Source organism: Lagopus muta, chromosome 2 (genome assembly GCF_023343835.1).
Source record: "Lagopus muta isolate bLagMut1 chromosome 2, bLagMut1 primary, whole genome shotgun sequence".
NCBI classification, from domain to species: domain Eukaryota; kingdom Metazoa; phylum Chordata; class Aves; order Galliformes; family Phasianidae; genus Lagopus; species Lagopus muta.
The window spans coordinates 46,910,561-46,932,142 of record NC_064434.1 but is presented as its reverse complement, the minus strand read 5'-3'; the positions used below and the strand labels follow the sequence as shown (position 1 = coordinate 46,932,142).

General features: G+C 38.2%; 2 protein-coding genes across 2 annotated transcripts; one reads left to right on the top strand and one right to left on the bottom strand.

Moving 5' to 3' along the window:
* The first annotated feature begins 366 nt into the window (after nucleotides 1-366).
* Nucleotides 367-21,507, top strand: TRAPPC3L (trafficking protein particle complex subunit 3L). The gene is made up of 5 exons (XM_048937140.1): nucleotides 367-1,257; nucleotides 5,563-5,660; nucleotides 8,327-8,426; nucleotides 19,742-19,927; nucleotides 20,934-21,507. Exons 1-5 carry the CDS (start codon nucleotides 1,216-1,218, stop codon nucleotides 21,048-21,050), a joined length of 543 nt encoding a protein of 180 aa, XP_048793097.1. The 5' UTR covers nucleotides 367-1,215; the 3' UTR covers nucleotides 21,051-21,507.
* Nucleotides 13,437-19,731, bottom strand: LOC125689671 (calcium homeostasis modulator protein 5-like). Its single transcript, XM_048937139.1, has 2 exons — nucleotides 18,430-19,731; nucleotides 13,437-17,341 (listed from the first exon to the last, which is right to left on the bottom strand). Exons 1-2 carry the CDS (start codon nucleotides 18,967-18,969, stop codon nucleotides 16,952-16,954), a joined length of 930 nt encoding a protein of 309 aa, XP_048793096.1. The 5' UTR covers nucleotides 18,970-19,731; the 3' UTR covers nucleotides 13,437-16,951.
* Nucleotides 21,508-21,582: the final 75 nt, after the last annotated feature.

Genomic DNA, 21,582 nt, shown 5'->3' with positions numbered 1-21,582 from the left:
ATATTTTCACTTAGAAAATGGAGTCAGCTTTTACAGGGTCAGAAAAGTGCCTAGAAAAAATGGTACATACAGTTGTCAGCACCATCTTGTTCTGGGTAAAATGAAAGCTGCTAGAATGGCTGTGTTTCAAAGGAGAGGCTAAAAAATGGCTTATATTTGTCCTAATTTTTGTTGTTGGCTTATGTCATTATTTGAAACTACCATTAAAAAAAATAAAAAAAAAATTAAAAAAAAAGAATTAATCCCATTTACCCCAAATGAGCTTTCTGTGCATCTGGAGTAATACATACCTGCAATTTTACCCTAGCTCTACATCTACAAGTGAATTAGAATCTCATAACTGCATGACATTCAGATTAGGCTGCATATCTTTACCAGATTAATTTCTAAATTCACTAGTGACTGTAGAGTAGATATGTGCCAAACCCGAACTAACAAAAAAAGGGGAAATTTACCTTAAGTGAAAACAGGAGAAGAAAGCCAAACCTTCCTGGATGCTTGTAATGGAGATGTTTACATGCGGAGGTAATAGCAAGCTAAGAATTATATAAAATCCACTAGAAACATTGGTAATGAAAGTGCCATTTGCCAAAACTGGCAGCTGTTGCATGTATTCAGCTTACTCCTTTGCAAATCTGGGTGCTCTAGCTCCATCCCACCAGCTCTGCATCCTCAGAACCACAGTGACAATATCACTTGTAACCTGTGTCACTCCTGCCTAGGCAGACATTAACTCACTAGATTAAAGATGTCACAGCTGGTAGAGGACTATTGTTCCTGAAGTTGAAAATGATGAATTTTTAATTACCTTGTTTATAATTATCATATAATTATGATTCTACTCTTTGAGGGAAGAGGGAATGTTTGTTAGCTCTCCAAACACCAAAACCTGTCACAAGCGACAGGATGAACTGAAACCTAAAAAAAAATAAGACTTACACATCTCTTGGGGCCGCCCAGTTTGTCTTCCTGTAGCTGTTTGCTGTGTATTTGATGACAATCCATTCTCACAGATGGAGCAGTTGCCAGACTCATTCCTCCCTAAGGGAGGGAGAATAGGAGGAGCATCAGAAGCACTACAGACTGCAGTGAGCATATCTCATGCAAAAGGCAGAAGAGAAGAAAAGAGGGACGTTTAGGAGAGGGAACAAGAAAATGCTGTTTGAGGAAGAAACAGTATAACCTGACACATACGTCAAGCTTTACACAAGCAACATGTCACGGCCTCCAGGAAGAAAGCAGGACAGCCACAAAATAGTAAGATGTTTTTGCTGTGTGCAACTGCAATTGTGCATGGAGAAGGAATGAGCTATTATTGTATTGATGTGTTTTGTACATATTATTTGTGAACAGCTTGAAAGTACAGAAAGGATGGGGATGAGTTTTCCAGTATTAGAGCAGAGGCTTGCTGCCTGAAATACAATGTACTGTTCTTGTTGCTAGGATCAGAAGGGTGGTCCTTTTGTACCTCACTGGAGACAGTAAGTCTAGGGAGTCCTTGCCAGACATCCCTCATATTCTTAATTGCTTCTAGCCACAGCATTTGCCAAAAGTGAGCTGATCCTCCAAGCTCTCAGATGAGGCTTTCTATACCTTAGATTATAATCAGAATGTGTCTCCACATCAGGAACAGTTGATCTAAATGTCCTATGGATTCATTATAGCAGATATTACGTAAGGTGAGGCTTACTTTTGCTATAGATCAGGCAGTCAGTTAGGAAATCCTATGTCCTAGGAGTGTGTGTAGAAAGAAAATAATTCTTGTGGAGAACTTAGGGGCTTGTGGTTGTTAAACACTGCAAGCACTAAGTTTCCTCAGAATTTCTATTGTTGAAAATTTATAACTATTTAGAAATATTTTACCACAAATAATCCTTCAGCCCCTTTGCCCACCCAGCCAACAAACAAACAAAACCAGCAAGAACAAAAACCAACAACAGAGCAATGCATAAATAACCGTTTTGTGTCTTGAAGAGAAAATGTGCCTAGAGATGTTATTGTGACACACCTGTATGACAAACTAAAGAGATGAGGTTGCTGATAAGTAATTTTTTACAAAGTTACTGTCTTACTTAGCACTTGACTTTTCTTTTTTTTTTTTTTTTTTTTTTTTTTTTTTTTTTTTTTTTTTTTTTTAAAGATCCTTAATACTGAAGATCTAAATAGGCTTAGAAAAACATGGACACAAAGTTTCTGCCATCTGGAGTATATTCGGAAGCAGAAGACTAAGTACTTTAGAGAGCATCAGTCAAAAATAGAAATGTCAGATGAGTTTATGTGCCTCTGTGTTTACATAGTCATTAAATTAAGTGCAAAATGAAATCTGTTTTGTGTTTGAATGTTCAATTCTACCCACATCTTTCTTCAGGAACCTAGAGCCTCAGGGCTTTCTGGGTGGTTAATGATGAGTTTTGATGTATTAGGGCAGTGGAAAAATTCCAGAAGCCTCCAAGAGATTATTGTAGCTATTCCTGAAAAGAGAAGAATTAGCGGATGGTGATGATAACGGTCTCCACTGGGAAAAAAAAAAATAAATTAAACAACAACAACAACAACAACAACGACAACAACAACAACAACAAAAACGTTAGTTCATGGGAAAAAAAAGTCAAATAAAAAGATTATTTCTTCAATAGACTGAAAGAGTGGCTAATAATGTCAATTATGATGTTGTGCTGTGCTTATGATTCTCTAAGGCATTTTTCTTATTGCAACACTGACCTGTTGAGACTAGAACAATACAGAATCTGTATAATGTCCACTTAATGCCTTAAAAAATTGTTCATGAGAATTTGCCAAAGTGTGTAATGCTATTGTAAACAGGAGTTATCACCAAGGTGACCTTAAGATACGGTTCCACACTACTTGACATTTTGACAAGTGACATTAAAATGGAAATATTTATTAAACTTCAAGTTGTTGATGCAGTGGGAGCAGGAAAAGGTTTTTCTGCCAAGCAGTTCTTCCTGTTCCATTGTTTTCATTGGCATTTACTATTATTTTTTTCCACTGACTATAAATAAAAAGCACTTCTTATATGCTCACATGCCACAGGCTTGTGGCACCTTTATGGATTAATTTCTGTCCAAGAATTTAATTACAATCAACCTAATCTCTCAGGCCTACAGACCAACTACTACTCCAACTAGATACAGTCAGTTCAGCAGTGTGCTATAGATGTGATCCTGTAGGATCATGACCTAGGGGAGAAGGGAAGATAACTTTATTCCAGATCTGTGAAAACTAAGGATCCCAGTGCTTCCAGTGCTTTCTATACTCCTTTGATAGGTGACTGGAATCCTTGTCCATCTCCATGGTCTTGCTCACGAGACAGAGCCATACTAACTACATCTTCTGTAGTGAGAAACTTAGACGCTGTCTTTTCATAATGGTTACCCATGCTTTAGCCAATCTTGCTAAATCATTCACACCAAGCACAGGATTTGTTTTGTTTAATGTTAGCCACCTAAATTTTAGGTGACTACTTTCAATTGCCTACTTTCTCATTACAAATTAAGGAGAGGAATGTTGTGAGGAGACAGGTAAACCAAATGTCAATCCAGTATACTCAGTTACCCTGTGGAGCCACTTTAAAAAGAGAATATTTGGCATGCCTTTACTGAGGAAAGCAAGCCATAGGCCAATATTTCATCTGACTTGGCCGTGAAACTCATTCCTGCCAATGTGATTTATATTTTCCTTTAAATTGCATTTACTTTTCAGAGCATCACATTGTTTTTCCTTCATTTTGCTGTTCATTTGAAAAAAAAAAAAAAAGTCACAATTTTCTGGTAGCAGCTGAGTGATGGAGCAGTTGATGTAATTGTTCTGCTGTTAACATCAACTGTAAGTAATGTCCAGCAGTGTGTTGGAAACAATTCAGATAATTTTGATGACAGTATGTTTAGTCACTCTGACCAGTCACAGAATCACAGAATTGTAGGGGCTGGAAGGGACCTCTAGAGATCATCTAGTCCAACCCCATTGCAAAAGCAGGCTCCCTAGACCAGATTGTACAGGTAGGTGTCCAAGTGGGTCTTGAATATCTCCAGAGAAGGAGACTCCACAGCCACTCTAGGTAGCCTGCTCCAGTGCTCTATCACTCTTACTGTGAAGAAGTTCCTACACATATTTGCGAGGAAATTTCTATGCTTTGTGGCCATTTCCCCTTGTCCTATCACCACACAATGCTGAAACAAATCTGGCTTCATCCCTTTGCCTCCTGCATCTTAAATATTTATAGACATTGATCAGATCTCTCTCAGTCTTCTTTTCTCAAGGCTGAACAGACCCAGGTCTCTCAGCCTTTCTTGTGAGAGACGTGTTCCAGGCTCTTTATCATCTTTGTGGCCCTTTGCTGGACTTTTTCCAAGAGATTCCTCTCTTTTTTGTACTGGGGAGCCCAGAACCGGACACACCATTCCAGCCAGCACACCCATGCCAACCATATCTGCCTGCAGAGAAACTGCATAAGAAAATGATGGCCATAAATCTGGGCCAGAAAAGATTGCCTAAGTCTACTTTGGAAAAGGGGGCTAACTTGTTAAATGAAGGGGAAAACATAAATCTGTATATGTATCAAATATAGGTTGAAATTAATTTAGTTATGATGTTAGATAACTGATATTACATTTCCTAATGCAGATAAATCCTCTAAAAGAAATCACTGTGTCCAAATCTAGGTAATCAAGTCTTTTTCAGAAATTATAGGCTTTTACCCTCTGTTTAACAGGATATGAAACTTCAAAAGCAGGCCACATTAGCAGCAATGCCTATTTGCTTGCTTATATGTGATGGAAATATCATCACAATGAATCTGTCTGGGTATTTGGAGAGCTGGTATTGAGAATAAGTTAAAGTGGCTCTGTGTAGAGTCAGAAGTTGCATTCTGTCGTCCTTGTGGATCCCTTCCAGCTTCGGGTGTTCTATGATTACATGTAAAGACTTGTAAAGAAGAAGAAATGTCAACAGTACTGATTCTTTTCTCTTTTGTTTATTGTTATTCTTTATACTTGTGCTGAATTATAGAAATTTTCCATTATCCATTATCCTATTATACTTTTTGTATTTGCTTATTTTTTGCAAAGAAATCAGCTGATGATCTGAGTCAGATTATATTACATTTATACAATTATATTTTTGTGGAAGAACTGCAATTTACTGTACACATTTTTTTAATTATAAAAGGACTAATATCTCAATTCCTTGTATATTCTTCCTGCAATTAAATGCTTGTTGTTATGTTTGAATGGCATTTGACAACATTTATCAATCCAACATTTATATGTGCTGCAGAATGCAAAAATGTATCTGATGAAATTAGCTATATCCCAACAAACGCTTTTTCTGACGAACAAAATCCCTGTACAGGCTCAAGTGATGATCAAGTCAGGCTCTGCCACACTTAAATCACAGATATCTGTGATTACATGTCAGTGGACAGAAGCTTCTTTATTAACGTAAATTGTATTTTTGCTTGCTTTTAATAGAGAAAAAAGAAAAAAAAAGTGAGGAATTTGATCATAATTTGTTTCATTTTCAATTTCTAACTTTATCTTGCAGAGCAGAGAACTTTTTGTTCTCACATATGGGGCTTTGGTAGCCCAGCTGTGTAAGGACTATGAAAAAGATGAAGATGTCAACAGCTGTTTAGACAAAATGTAAGTAGTGCGTTAAATGTTCAGCCTCGTTGATAAGGCAATTTGACCACCTGTATATGATCATTCAGCTATATGTCTTCTGTCTTGTGGGTTCCAGCACTGTCAAGGATTATGGACAACGTGGGGGTAAGGTTAAGTATTCTGACAACAGGAATAATTTATTTGTGAATTATGGTGAGAAATTATCTTTAAATTTCAGAAGAAAAGCGTGAGGATTTTTTTGATTGTTTACATGTTCTTTGTTAACTCTTTGATAGCTAATTAATGAAACAGACTTCTAAATTTCATCTATTTCCATGTACTAATTTTCAACTTCCATATTAACTCTTCTTTTCTACTCCTTCACATCCACATCATTTCAAACTACTCAAGCTTTTTGCTTTTCACACGTGTTTCCAAGTTAACATAGAATCATAGGCTTGAACTGGAAGAAATCTAAAAGATCATTTAGTTTCAATCCCCTGCTGACAGGGCTGTTAGCCACTAAATCAGGCACCAGATCAGGTTGTCCAGGTCATCCAACCCGGCCTTGAACACATCCAGGGGTGGGACATCAGCAAGTCTCTGGCTGCCTGTTAAACAATGCATTTATGTATCCACTGTTCATACAGCCTTCCTTTGGCTTCCCCTTACCTAGGCTGCACTGTGGTTTTCCGACTTGGACACTAAAAAGTAGTCATACAGCAAGGTGTTAGAAATGTTTCAAGTCAATAGACAGCCTCCTTCTTTAGTCATTATACCCTTCCTCGAGGGTATAATTCAGATCTCTCAGTTGTGTGCTCTATTAGATTATGAATGCTTTACTCATAATCTAAAAGCTTACAATGAGGCTTTAGTCCAATAGTTGTCCATGGAAGTTAGCAAAAAATCATTGATCCGATAAAGAAAAGGAATTTATTCACAGACTGAAGAGACAGCATCCCTCAAATTGTAATTTGACTTTAATCCCTCATTCAGCTCTAACAGAAATCATACATTAAAAAAAGAAGAATAAACAAGCAAAGAAACAAAACCACAAAAGCAGACTTATTTCTGATGCTATAGTAGAAATTAGGAAAGGGTATTTTTGAAAGATGCAGAGATATGTATTGCTCCTCATGGTTGTGTTCTTACACCTATTTCTATAAAATCTTCTTGTTTTTCTCATTAAACGGGAAGACTTGATAAAATATTGACAGGTTTCATTACTGCAATATGAGCACTTTTACTACTGTGACAGTAGAAACAGCCCCGCTTTGCAAAGAAATATTGTAGAACAGCAAATCCGTAACAGATGGGAAAAGTATTCTGATCTCTCCCTCTGTATAAATGCACATACACAATCTGTAGTGAGATGAAGGTTTTTCAGTGTATAGTTGCCAAGTAGCTGCTTGTGAATTCATTATGCTTGTAACTTTCCAAAGCTAATGCATAAAATTTGAAAATAGGCTTGTGCATCACTAATGTACACCTTGCTAACTGCTGATTACTTATTTACCAACTTTATTGATATTGATACTTAAGTGATAAAAATTTCATCATTTTCTGATGCATAACATACTGCAATTTTGAACCTCATGCTGCCAAATCCACATTCTGTCTTGTCATCACATTGCACATCAGATCACTCTTTGGCTTGTCAAAGATGTGTTACAAAACCAGTAAGAAGCTCCACTGACTGCAGCCTGCCTTGCTGAAGGTATAAGGTCTCCGGCATATAGGAAGAAACTGAAAATATCCACATGCATGAACACGTGAAAACCCCTAAGATCATTTATGAGTTTGTTGAGATTTTTTTGTAACATTTTTGTCAATTGCATAAACTTTTGGTTTTGTTCCAAAAAATGATTGAAGTGATAATATTTATTATTCACTCTGTGTAACTACTGCCTTCTGTTAACATGTAAGAGCTAGAAATGAATATTTTTTTAATGGAAAATTTCATTAACTTCTGTCCTTTTTTACTTAGTTTCTCTGAACTTGCAGTATTTTAAATACAAAATAAAGATAGGGTGCACTGAAACTGTATACTGAATATCCACTTCTGGATTAATTCTGCAATTATTAGATGAAGAGAGAAAACATGTTAGAGAAAAAAAGGGGATCGTGAAGGAAGAATGAAGACAGAGATTAAAGGATAAGAGGATAAAGGAAGTAGATATTTGCTGAAGTCCATGCCAGTGCAGGCACAAGAACTGTGACTGAAAGGGGCAATTGCTTTGTTCTTCTTCATAGGGGTGCTGTGAGATGAACTCTGAGGATTGTGCAGGAATGGAGAAATCCTGTCCTATGTTATCCTTTAGTGACAAAAATCAGCCTTCATTTGCATATTATTTATGTATTTATATATATTACACTCACATATACAGTTTCTTATATATGTAAATACACATATATGCATGAATATGTAGACAACATTCACATTATGCTTTGCTTGCTGGGGATATCATGCTTAAATGCTTGTTCCCCATACAACTACATGAACTACATCCTACTGTGCTGTAAAATACGGCAGAAAGAAGAATCCAGACTACAAAATCTGATGTCCTTAAAGCCATTCATTTAGAAGTATGCTTTATTATTATTATTATTTTTCTAATGGAGAAAGCACATGAAACATATTCAGAGGATGATAGGTGGGAAAGCTATCCCGTTTTGAATGTTAACTCTCTTTGTTCTCTTCTTAGGGGATATGGCATTGGCATAAGGCTGATAGATGATTTTTTAGCTCACTCAGATGTAAAACGGTGTCGCAGTTATTCTGAAACGGCAGACATGATTGCACAGGTAATTAAGACTTATGTTCTTTAGAGCTTTGTTATCCTCAGTTGTCTTAGCTTTTCCTTCTCCATCAGTTTGCTCCAGAACAATGTTACTTACATTTTCTGCTATATGGAGAATTGTATTATCTCTACAGTCAAACCCATGCTTCACTTGAGTGAAATATAGCTTTTATCTACACTTTCACTTAAGCTAGTAGCTCACAGAGTTTCTTCTTGAGAGAAGATAGCAGTCCCCAAAGCACCAAAACATAGCACAAAAATTGTGATGCTGAATGAGATAAGAATTTTGCAGTTGGTTATGATAATGGTAAGTTTGCTACTGGGTCATCAGAACTGCTGAACTGATTCATGTCGGTAGTAGCACTGTATCTGAGTTGAGGACAGAGATGTCACCAAAATCCAGATACAAAGCTCTCAAAACCAAATGATAGTTTAGAAAGCTGACATTGCTTTATTGCAGCTCTGGGTACCTGGGGATCTCTTTTCTGGCATGTGTACACAGGAGCTAAAGCACACTTATTACATTCAACATATCAGTATTCAGACACTTGCCATGAAGATCCCACCCATTGCAAGAATTCCAATACATATGTTAATACATTGCAAAAACTTGCAACATCTGGTTTCAGTACTTCAGTCAGCAGATAGTGTTTATCCCAGCCAGCAAAGGCAGGGTGTAAATATGCATTCTGCTTATTGTTACCCACATTATTCTGTAGCATGCACAACAGACTCTCTAAACCCTTTTATCCTGTCCTTGCCCAGACTCTCTTATCTTTTCTTGTTTAGGCACACTTATCTTGTCTGCTACAAAGTTTCACACAAAGGAAGCCTATCCTTTCTGTTCTTTACATGCCAACTAAATTGTCTTTGGTATCAGAGACTGTGGGATACAAGCTGTGAGAGGTTGCTGATCCCTAACCTTAACTGACCTTAAAGTCATTCATTAAGCAATAGCTTAATATAAGCTTATATAAGTTCAGAAGCTAATATTAAGTCCTTCTATGAATCCAATCTTTTCTACAAGCCTATAAGGTGTTTTCCATTAGAACAGTGTAATGTTTTCTTTTGTTTGCTGCTGCTTAAGCTGATTTCTTCTGCTCTTTCCACAGAATCTGATAAACAACAAAAAAAATCAGTTTTACTAGCTTCAAACTGTATATTTCCCTCAATTTTTATTTTCTAGGAACTTATATGGGTCAATCAACTCATAACACTTCTTAAAATTTGGTATTCTTATTCTTGCCACATGAACCACTCAGCATATCCATAGTTTGCTCAGATATTTTTTAACCGTAGAATGGTAATATTATGAAGAAGCTGATCAATTTTCTGCAAAATAAAGACTCAACGGCAGAAGAGTCACAGATCTAATGATAAAACAAGCAAACAAACAAACCAGTATAGGTACTTCTACCCTCTGATAGAAATTTCCCTCTTATTGAGTAACCTTTCACACTACTGGCAGATGAGAAGATATAGGAGAAAACTGCATAGTAATAGGGAGGTTTCTTAAGATACAGCTTTGACACTAGGGTAAGTCCTGGGGAAGCTTGAAGAGAAACCCGTAGGATGTCTTGCCCTCCTATAATGCAGAGTCACTGCAAAGGAGGTGGTAGTTCACAGAAATGGAGTTGGCTCAGACCTAAACATGCTCAGATCACTGGTCATGGTTCCTTTTGCCTTTAATGATTTTCAGTGTTGTCAGTGAAGATATGCCTGAGCTTTCCCAGTCAGAAAAATTAATCCCCCTTTATAATGAAGAACTGTTAGCTCAGTGGTCATTTGCTGAAGTGGGGAGAGCATGAACTAATTGAACTGAGATTCATTTCCACTGACTTGTTTTGGGAGATGGAAGTATGTCTGACATACTTGTTGAGAATAATTGAATGTTACCATCAGCTAAATGTGATGTTGAATGCAGAGCTGTGAAACACCAGGCTGTCTACACAGTGAACATGTGCATGCTAGTAGCTTAGACATTTCTTATATCAAAGTGCATTTGGATAGTACTCGGTGGTATGTGATTCTGCTCACATTCATGTGAAACCATGACACAACATGTCGGAAATACCCAAGTTACCTCTGTAATGGAGGGAGAGAATTTGTATTATCATTCCAGATTGCTTTTTTTTGGGAATTCCAGATTGCAGTTTTATGGGAACTGACAGCTATGACAAAAATATAGGACACCTCTGCTGTTCTAATACGACTGTAAAATTAGTTCACTGTACATGCACACATGCATAACATACACACACACCAGATGTGCCAAAGTTTAAAGCAAAAGCAGGTGACACTACTAAAATCCAGTTACCTAGTGGAATTTAGGGGACACTAAATTTTGTCCTGAAGTAAAGTGTGTCTTGGAGTCTCAAATGAAGATGATATACAACAAAGGTCATTTCTAGGCAAAGCTGAGCCATAGTAGAGGATTCATTGGAGGTTGAATGAAAAATGTAAGGCAAGCAACATTACAATCATAATGCCAAAACATGCTGTCATTAGAAGAATGATGCCAGCCTGCAAAATCACATTTTTGTTCACTTTTATTTCTTTCTTTATCTGGAGCATGTTCTTTGTTGCCTCTGTGTGCTCATATACATGGTAGATATCTGGTTTGCTGATTCTTGCATTTCCTTGTTGCTTCCTTTTGTAAATTGCTGTAGTATAACTGAATCATCATTGTCCAGTACAGGAGATTCGGAAACAAAATATGGTGAGAAATTAAGGAAAAATACACTGTTACCCTTTTGGTACTTCAAAGGATGCTTATTTTGCTCAGAAAGATTGGAACAAACTTTAAAGCTCAAAGTCTCCTGAAAATTTATTTTTAGCAAACTGAAAGAGGAGTTCTGTGGAAAGAGTATATCCCTTCTGAGGCAAAAGAGGAGATGGAAAATACACATTTATTTGGCAAAACATTTTTGAACCAACAATCAAGTGCATTTGTCTGACACTCATACCAGCAAAACACTTGCAAGTGATCCAGAAAATAACTGTTAAAGTTGCTGGTTCAAAATTGCATAGCTTTTTACATGTTCTCTTTAAGTCTTCAGTAATGGCAAGGAAAAAAATGCTGAAATATTTAACTCCACTAATTCTTGAGAATGAATGTGTAGGGTAAAAACAGTTAAAAGGTTAAAGTAAGGTTAAGCAGTTAAAGTACTTAAAACCAAACTTTTGTAAACATAGCTGCTATCCTGCAGTCCTTTGAAGAAAAAAGAAGTCTGTAAGGTCACGTCATGGGTATTCACTGCATAAAGTTTCCAAGAGATGAAACAAAAGAGAAAGCATACAGTGAGGAATACAAAGCCAGCCTGCCATACTAGTCAATAAATAGTGAAGGAAAGGTACACCTAAAGCATTCATTTTCTGTGACTAGGGGCTTGAAGCTTTGTACAGTGATTCAGACTGCAGAATCTGGGATTTAGTGTTATTTTATGCAGGACTGGAGGAAGGCCAACATGGGTTGGCAGTCAACCAAACTAAGTCTTTCCACATGAATTCACATGGTCCTCATTGGCTCCTTGTATTGATGCTGTGACTTTGCATAAACCAAACAGGCCACCTAAAGCCAGTCTTCATGCTCACTGGCAAATTGGAATTGAGGAATAATACTACGAGCAAAGCTCAGCTGAAGATGTAACATCTAACACTGGATTCAGAATTTGTGTCTAAGTATAACTGAGGGTAGCTTTTGAAACAGGGATGATAATTTTTCTCTATAATCATATAAAGTTTGCCTCATCCTTTCTCAGAACTCTAGCATCATTGATGTCTTTGAAAAAAGATGTAAAGAGTAAAGAACTCAATGTTCAGATCTGATCTAGGAATTATGTCACCTCCTATGGCACGGGGCCACCAGGGCTGCGACTCCAACCATGTCATCCTCCAAAGCCAGAACTGTAGAGAAATAGATGAGATTCCCTTTCCCACTGGAGTTGTGCTGCACAAGACCACTCTATATTGGCAAATGAATAGCAGAATGACTTGGATTGAAAGAGTTAGAAAAGATCATGTAGTTTTAGTCCCCTGCAACCCCATTGCCATGGGCATGGCTGCCAGCCACCAGATCAGGCTGCCCAGGCCCCCATCCAATCTGGTCTTGGACACCTCCAGGAACAGAGCATCCACAGCTTCTCTGGGCAGCCTGTGCCAGTACCTCACCAACCTCACGTTTAACCTAAATCTTCTCTCTTTTAGTTTAAAGACATTCCCCCTTCTCCCGTCACTTTTATATATGGTAAAAAGTCAGTCTCCCTCCTGATTATAAGCTCACTTTAAGTACCGGAAGGCCTCAATGAAGTCTCCTCAGCACAAGATACCATTGCTTTTTTCAGGCTTCAAGAGCATACTAATGACTTATGTCCAGCTTTTCATCTATCAGGATCCCCAAGTCCTGCTCTCAATGAGATCTCACAGTCTGCACACATAACAAGGATCCAAGTTGCAATCCAAGTGCAATACCTTGCACTTTGCACTATGCCAGCAAAAAGTTACTTTGGTTGTCTTTTCCCTTCTAAGTAGATCAATTAATGTTCTTGATTAATCTTTTTGATATGTCATCTGATTTTATGGTTTTGGTTTTTAAGAGTGTGTTATCACTTACTTCGCAACACTACTTATGCATACAAGGCTTTGTAGAGTTGTAGGGAGGAGTCTCCAATAGTATCAGGAGTAGGGAAGTTAGTGGCCTCCTAACTGCTTTTCATAGCTCTACACTGCTTCTGTGCACTATCAAAATTTGACTGAGCTTTAGACATGCTGCTGAAGAAAGATGGGCTGCAGTATGAGAACCTGAAAAAAGGTTGGGGTACACTTTAAATGCTGACTGCATAAATTCCTTGTTTAATGTTAAGTCCATATAAGCCCAAAGAGTCACATTTTCAAAAGACAGTTCTGCTTGTTTTTCTTCATATGGGTTCAGTGATGATGAACATATAGGCTCATAGATGACGAGCCGATATATTCATCTAAACATATATTCTTTTTAATTTTATTTCATTTCATACAGATGACAATGAGGCAAATTTATAAATGTAGCTCTTGAAATGGTTTATTTATTTCACTTCACTCAATTTTGGAGTCCCAAAGAAAGACTGAGAGGCCTTTGTTCTACCACAAGGGAAGCTGCACATGGTAGTTTTAAAGGAACTTCTCTCCAGTCAGAGCCTGGCTTCAAAAAAACCCACCAAAAACAAAGAACAAAATAAACAAAAAAACCCACCTAATTTCCTATATATTTCTTGAATTACTTATGTATGCACATAAATTACTTGTACTACTGAGACATTTAAAAAATTTGCACTACATAGTTTTCAATTTTGCCTTAATTTTGTGCTCTATTGCACTGCAAACCAGCCACTGGATTTGCACAGTTTCCATGTAAGTTGTCTTTTATACCAGAAATTATAACAATAGAATTTTGAAAGATTTGTCATACCTTAACTCAAAGCCCAGGTGAAACTAAATCAAAAGCATGTGAGGGCCTAGCACATTCAACTAGTCTTGTTCTTGTTCTTCTGGTGTAAGCAAGACTTAGAATTTGAGCAGCAGATAGCAGAAAAAGAGGTAAGACAAATGAATTGAGAAAAGTGGGTTCTCACTGATGGGAAGAAGTGAGTAAATTGAGGTACAGAATGTGGAATAGAAAAAGACCAGATGCTGTCTGTTTGTTTGTGGACTCATTTGACAGGCATCAGACTTAATGCAAAATCTAAGTTTTCTGAGAGAAAATGTCAATTCTTTTTTTTTTTTTTGTCACTTTTTTTGATAATATTGAAAATGATCTTCTGTGGTGGCTGCTGAACTTTAATTCGGTGACAGTGTTGATATAAAACAGCTTTTTGTAATAGCTGCTTTAGGAATGGAGTTAAATTTGCCAAAATCAGATTCTAGCTGGAAAAATAGGTCAAACTGTATTTTATTTTTGTCTGTTTTGATAGAAGTATTCCAAGAACCACATGGCAATTGCATTAAATCACAGACATTTTGGAAATACAGCAGAGCTAGAATAACACAGCCCTGGAAACAAAGTTCAGTGAGGTACTGAGGCTCCAACCAGGCATATGTTGTAGTACTGAGGATTCAGCAGATACTCTTCCAAGGTAGAGACCATGCTATGAGGCACAGAGAAAAAAGGGAATGCAGAAGAAGCAGCCCCCTGCAGCTGGCTGGCCAAAACCACCAGATCTTTCATGCCATAGGGCTGTTAAGTGCAGCCGGTTCTCAGCAGACCAGGATAGAGGACTGAGAGCTGCAGCCAGCATCTCCTTACACTCTTAATACCAATCACCTATGAGCATGCAGCAAAGTGCTCCGCTTCCACCTCCTGTGGAAGAAAAGATTGTCCAAACTGGAGGTGGGACTACATGGTCCTCTTACCTTTCCCTCCTCTTCTGCACATGCTTTAAATTTTGTGTCCCGGATCTTACTGAACAGTAGAGAACTCATTGTTATGTCAACCCAGCTTGTTTCTTATATTCACATATCAGTTCGTTAATCTACATAGTGCACTCCCCGTTTCTTCCTTGCTTGCTCTGGGTTTCTGTGGTGTTGGTGAGGTGAACAGACAGCTTTGGGAAGTGAAATTTAGCAGAACAGTAGAAATAATTTTTCATTCATTAGGCATGAAGTAGAAGCCTGCATTTGATTCTTTTGGAAGGACTGAAAGAAGTTTTGTCTCTCCTTTTAAACTGTGTATAATAAAGACCTTCATCTTCTGCAGGATATAAATCCTACAGGATCAGTAGGAGACTGATTGCATGAATGTCAGAAGAAAATAAGTAAAGAGAACAAATCAAAGGGAATCACAGAATCATAGAATAGCTTACGTTAGAAGGGATCTTAAAGATCATCTAGTTCCAACCCCCTTCCATTACACAAATAAAGCTTAGTTTGTGAACAGTTTTCTGAGTGAGATCAGAAGACCTACGATATGGGCTTGTACAAACAGCATCCTTCCTGTCTGCTGTAATCACACATTCCATTACATACTCAGAGCTTCGTTCATACTCTGGTTGTTTCCTGCCATTAATTTACTGAAGTGAAAGGCTGTGATTCTGTGATAAGCTGCAGGTCTGTCGTACTCTTGCCAGACGTGCCTGCTATTGTGACTTTCATTTTGGCAGGCTTGCCTCTAGGCTTTTAGCTGTAGCACATACACTGAGGTGAGTAACATGGTCTAAGTCTGCTGCAAAGTGTAGCAGCTGGGATAAAAAAAAAAACAGTAAAACTTTTTCTCAATGATCACAAGATCTTCTGAATATGCAGAAAAAAATCTAAGCAGATAGTGGAATTATCTACATTAAAAAAGTAATGGTCTGTAAATGCAGGTAGATTTTTGTTTTCTTCTTAAGAAACACAGTGTGTATGTGAAGAGCTGGGTGGTATATATTGTTTTGTTGATAAGAGCCTGATTAAGAGCCAAAACTATGATTCTTTGCAGACTCAGGGAGACTGGCAGTAAAATTGTGCATAAAAGCCCACCAGGCTTTCATTCCAGGGAGAGGAACTTGGCAGAAAAGTGATGCCTCCTTTATATAGCATCTGCAAAGGCTCAGACACCCTATGTTGTACGTGTTGTACAATTATACATATGTGAGATGAAGCAAAAGTCTGTGGAGTAAGAGGCCTTATCCACAGCAGGGACTGTGCCCCACCTGCCTAGCCTGCTTGCATCTCTGGCTCCAGATACATTCTACATTTCCTATGATGTCAAAAAAAATATAAAAATTAGCCCTCTGCAAAAGTATTTTCTCATCTTAAAACATGGAACTTTCTTCTAAGCCCTCTGCCACATGCTGGCTGCAGGTCTAGTATTCATTGATGGTTCTATGCAGCATCAGAAACGCCCTTCAAAATTATTGGTACCTAAAATTTTGACTGTAAGATTTGTCCCAGTAATTACCTGGCATCTCACTGTTAAGTGAAATCACTACTCTATGTTCCCCACAGACATCCCAGGGATAAGGAGGACCAGTTATCAAGGAGACCATCTGTGGTGTTCTATGTGTAACAGGAGACCAAAGATACTGAGATGCCCCAAGTAGCCAAATGTTTCTGTGCCTCAAAATCTCCTGTAACTGGAGATGATCTGGTAGCAAAACTTTTACTTTCAGTGGACTGTCAGAAAGCAACACACTTCTATTATATTACACAACAATTTCAAATTGCATTGCTTTATAATACCCTTTTGATTTATAAAGGACAGGTGTGCTATAGCACCTTTTACATAGGATATGTCCAAACACTCTCAAAAGTCATTAGGCAATCCTTTTTGCTGTTGTTACTTGATCCAAAGCCAATGATATCAGCATGGCACGAGCCTGAAGTGCTAGTGAATACTGCAGTCTTTTCGCTGTTGTAGAAAAGTAATTTCATTTTATAAAACAAAAAAATGCAAGTGTGAAACTGGGAGGGAATGTGATCATGAATAAAAGGGCCACTGTGAAAAAAAATACAGATAAAAGAAGCTAGAAGTATGCTATATTAGCACAGCAGAGAAAGGCTGAAGTTATATGTGATCTATGGTATTTCCCTTCTGTCTAAGAGGTCATATGTTGTCTCTCTTTCCTCACTGACTTCTTTCTGCCCTTCTTCAACTAGCCTGTGAATTGTGCTATAATGCTGTTTGCTACTGCTGAGAGTGTAGAGCTGGGAAGCATCTTCCCATGCCTGAAAAGCTGGCAGGGGCATAACTTCTGGCTTTCTTTTCTCAAAGAAACACTTCAGGTTTCGCTCGCTCAGCTTGGTGGCATACAGCTGGAAGGTCTGCTCCAGTTGCTCCTTTTCCTTCTCAGCATACACCTTCCAGAACATCAGCTGGAGATGGCTGATTTTCGACTGGCAGCTGGCACAGCAAGTGGTTAGCAGGGAGAAAAGAGCCATAGCCACTATCACACACCAACCTAAAATCTGGGAAAACAAAAGAAAAAGACCTCAGGTTAAAGTCAAAACACTAAGAATGTTTGTCCATATGTTTTTAAAATATTGTTTTTCAGAAGCCCTTCACTCTTTTGCAATTTGGAGAATGAACCTATCTGTTCCCATGTTATACCCTGAGTCATTGGTCTTTCACTGTTTCCTGTGGTGCATACAACTTCAAGTCTTAAGACCCATTTGTTTTTTCTTTCTAGAACTCTCAATTAAATTGCTTTTCCTGCACTGTAGTCTTTGCCTGCATTCTGGTCCTATTTGCCTGAGGAAATGAAAATAAAAACAGCGCTTGGGTAGGAAACAGTTCCAGATGAATACAGTCAACTAACAAAGACTTACAGGCTCCACAGAATGCTTCCTGACATATGCTGACTATCGTCTTTCCATCATTTTCTATAGCACTTTTTTCTCCTTTCCTTCATTTTGGCTTTTTATCTCTAAGTTTCTTTACATTACAAGACAATGAAAACAACTGTAATGCACAAGTATAGCAGAATGTAATCTCAGCCTTGCATTCTCTGGTTTTATTTTAGTGTTTCTTTCTTCTTTCAAGCAGGGCAAAAAGATGCTTTCATCTGCCATCATAAACTTGAGAAATGCAAACAGAAACAAGTTATCTAGACAGTGAGTCACAAATCTAATTTTTCGGTATTTTCATACTGCTAATGATCTAGATTTCCTTACGGTATATATAGTGATATAAAAATAGGAGATGATTGTTATACGGATTTGCAGTGTAAATAACCCATCAGATAGGGTGACCTCTGTTGATTTGGTTTCCTAAACCAAAGACCGGTGCTGGTTTTTTTTTTCTTCAGAGCTCTCTTCTTTCAGAAAGACAGCTTTAAACTATCTGACTTTACTAATCCTTATTACAGTGGAATCCTCCCCCAACCTCAAGACAGGTCATCATTCAAACTGAATTAAAATAATATCAATTACTGAATTTGGCAGGGCTGCATCATAAGAAAACCTTATGTTAAGCCAATGGTTTTGTTTTAGCACCTTCCATAGATGATTCACAGCAGTATTACAAAGTTTAATATCCTCCCACTTGTTTTTCTTACCTGGGAGTGTGCCTGCAGTGTTAGCTTGAGTTCCTCACTCTCTGAAAAGGGCATGGTGCTTTTGCCACAGGACACCTTGTGCAGCTCCTCAAAGCACTTCACAGATTTGTTGTGGCAAATTGCATCTAAGTAGGCAGGATTTCTCAAGCCACTCATGGCACATTCATAAAAAGTCCCGTTGAGCAAAGCCACAGAAAGCCACATCACTGGGGCTACCAGGGCATTTAATGTGATTTGTCCAAAGATAATGAAGAAATGGCAGATATTCCCTTTGGGGAATATTTTTCTGGGGTTCACCCAGCAGCCTGTGAAGAGCTTCCAGGTCTTATTATTCAGGAAATATCCAAAAACAAGTAAAACAAAAGCTGGAGAGAAAAGAAAAACCAAACCATACTTGAAGTTTTCATTGCTGCAGGGGCATCTGAAAGCAACAAGAGAAAATGCACGTTCACTTCCCAGTGTCAGCAGAGCCATAAAGCTGTAGCCAATAGCAGTTCTTCGGTTTATAAAGAATTTCAGGATTGTTCGGAAACCTTCCATGTCTGATACTCACCAAAGAGGTGAAAAAAAAACAACAACACTTATCTTCAACTGGAGCAGCTTGTGGCTGTGTGTTACGGGAGAGCTCTCCACAGACAGAACAACTGCTGTGAACCTGGTGCCTCAGCACCGCCTGGTTCGCACAGTGATCTCACTAAAAATGCATGCATATGGGACCTCTCCACCAGCAGAGCAGATGCTGCATATTTAAAGTAATACTAACCAGTAGAGGCAGAGAAGCAAACCCCACCCTGTTATCAAATACATCCCACTAGTTTTACTCTTTCTTCTTTTGTTTCAGTTGTAGCTTTGTTTATTTATTTATTTGTTTGTTTGTTTTGGCTGCACATGGAGAACTGAGTAAACGCACTCACAAGTTGCAGGAGTTCCTGAGAAGTGATTATCAAAGTTGCTGGCAATGTAGGGCAACACAGAGGCCAGTATAGAGCTAATGGCCCCAGAAGAGCATAACGACACTGAGCGAAAGCATGAGGGATTACAATACAACTGTTTTTTTATGGGGCTGTAAATGCAGGAACATCAAAGAGAGAACAAGCAGCCTTACAGTGTACTTCTCTGGAGTATCACATAGCTCCAAATTTGTGAATACAATGGAACACAAAAGAGACAAATCTAGTATGATCTCAAGACTACTTGTTCCTTACCCTTACTTTCCTGGAGCAAAACTAGTATGTAGGATGTTGCATCCTAAAGTTTCTGCTCTGGTTTGTGCCCATCAGATGTCAAGTGGCTGACTATCCTCCTTTTGCAGGTGGCTTTCAAAATGTACTTGGGGGTCACCCCCAGTGTGAACTGCAGTAGTGCTGCAGGAAATGAATTCTCCTTAATCCTGGACAAAAACCCATTAGTGGACTTTGTGGAGGAGCTGCCAGTGGAACGAGCATCCCTTTGCTATTGCAACCTCCTCTGTGGAGTGATTCGAGGTGCCTTGGAAATGGTAAGGAAGCACACATCCATTTTCTCCATTTTTTGTTCATGTGCAGAGGTGCAGGAATGCTACACATCTTGCTCAAGGAAGCTTACTAGTATTAAATTTCTTTCAGATTTAATGTCTAAACTGTAATTGAAAGGGTCAGGCTGATCCTGAGATAAAGAAGCACACAGGCTGGCTCGCTAAGCACAGTCTCAGCTGGGCTCCTTTGAGGGCTTGTGGGAAAAGGACCCAGCTGACAAAGAACAGGGGGAGCCAAGGTCCTGTTCTGGGCTTGTCATCTGCTCCTTAATCCTATTTCAGTTTTTCTGCATAGATTTTATTGTTAAAAGCATCCCTGATTCTTTCCATCCTTGATGTACGAGGATCAATAAAATTTTCTCATGTCACAGCAATACAACTGCAGCATCATGCGAAAGAGAGAATGTGGATGCAGAGAACTTAAAAACCAAATAATCAGAACTATACTGGATGACATTCCAAATCATTTAAGGCTTTTACAAAAGAACACGCAAAGGCCATAATCTGAATGTCACTGAGCTGTAGAGCTTCTGTCTCATTTTCTGGAAGATAACATTTGGGCTGCATTGTTTTTTTAATGAGTATCTGATTTGTCATATGTCTTACGTTTCAAGAAAGTAAAAGTTGTGTAAGTTTTATTTCTATAAATCAGTCTCAGAATCATAACGTGTGATACATATATGATATCTGACCAATTAACAACAGTGTTAATAACTTAAGTATGTGATCAGGAAATTTTGTGATTACAAAATCAAGTACACATCTTCAGTTCTCGGAACAAAGCAAAGCACTAGACTGATGATTAACATATGCTATTTCTAGTATGTAGGCTTTCTTTCTATTAATTTGGTTTGGAAATATATTTTTTAAAATGTGGAAATCTGTTTTTTACAAAACTTGTAAAAGGGGGTCCCCTTGTGGTAAGAGAGAGATAAGAATACTGTTAACCAGAGGAAGGAGATGAACTGAGTGCTTCTTTGCTTCTTCCTAGGTTCACTTGGCAGCAGAAGTGACCTTTCTGCAAGACAAGCTGAAGGGTGATGCTGTGACAGAAATAGGAATTACGTTTTTAAGGAAGGCTGAAGACAAGAAAGCAAAAAAGAAATAAATGAAAGAAATATTGAGATAAAGCTTTGTTATGTGATGTTCTAGACCTTTTGTTTCTGAAGATGAAATGCAGGGTAGAAATGTTTCCTTGATTCATCTGCACCACTCAGATGTTGGTAGGGTGAAGAAATCTAGAAAGCACAGCTGAGGTCAGAGTAAAAATCTTAATCCTCATGGCACAGGTATGAGTACAAGAGACCAACATGTCTTTGTTCTTGCTTTTCACATAGCCATACTCTTGAACAAAATGGATGCTTTATTTCAGTATTCAGTGCATGCTGGGTGCAAAATATTCATTCAGACACCTAATGTTTTCAGTGTTTTCAGGTGAACATGACTTTATTTTTCCTTTTTTTTGGGGGGGGAGAGGGGAAGTGAAGTTTAAAAGCATGATTGGTAAGATATGCTTTGTTTCCCTATCTGATTGTAGTTAAGAATAATAAATCCTACAATATGCAGTTTCTCACTGTGAGGTGTCTGCTTTGGTATGCAATGGTTTGCCACTCACTCACTGTCCTTTACACTGGACATCC

What these genes read in the sequence shown, in the direction of transcription:
- LOC125689671 (XM_048937139.1), bottom strand. Translation starts at nt 18,969, where the DNA reads ATGGAAGGTTTCCGAACAATCCTGAAATTCTTTATAAACCGAAGAACT. An exon ending in CACTGCAGGCACACTCCCAG is followed by an intron (nt 17,342 to 18,429) that starts GTAAGAAAAACA and finishes TTGTTTTCCCAG; the next exon opens with ATTTTAGGTTGGTGTGTGAT.
- TRAPPC3L (XM_048937140.1), top strand. Translation starts at nt 1,216, where the DNA reads ATGTCACGGCCTCCAGGAAGAAAGCAGGACAGCCACAAAATA. An exon ending in AGCAGGACAGCCACAAAATA is followed by an intron (nt 1,258 to 5,562) that starts GTAAGATGTTTT and finishes TTTATCTTGCAG; the next exon opens with AGCAGAGAACTTTTTGTTCT. An exon ending in TTCGAGGTGCCTTGGAAATG is followed by an intron (nt 19,928 to 20,933) that starts GTAAGGAAGCAC and finishes GCTTCTTCCTAG; the next exon opens with GTTCACTTGGCAGCAGAAGT.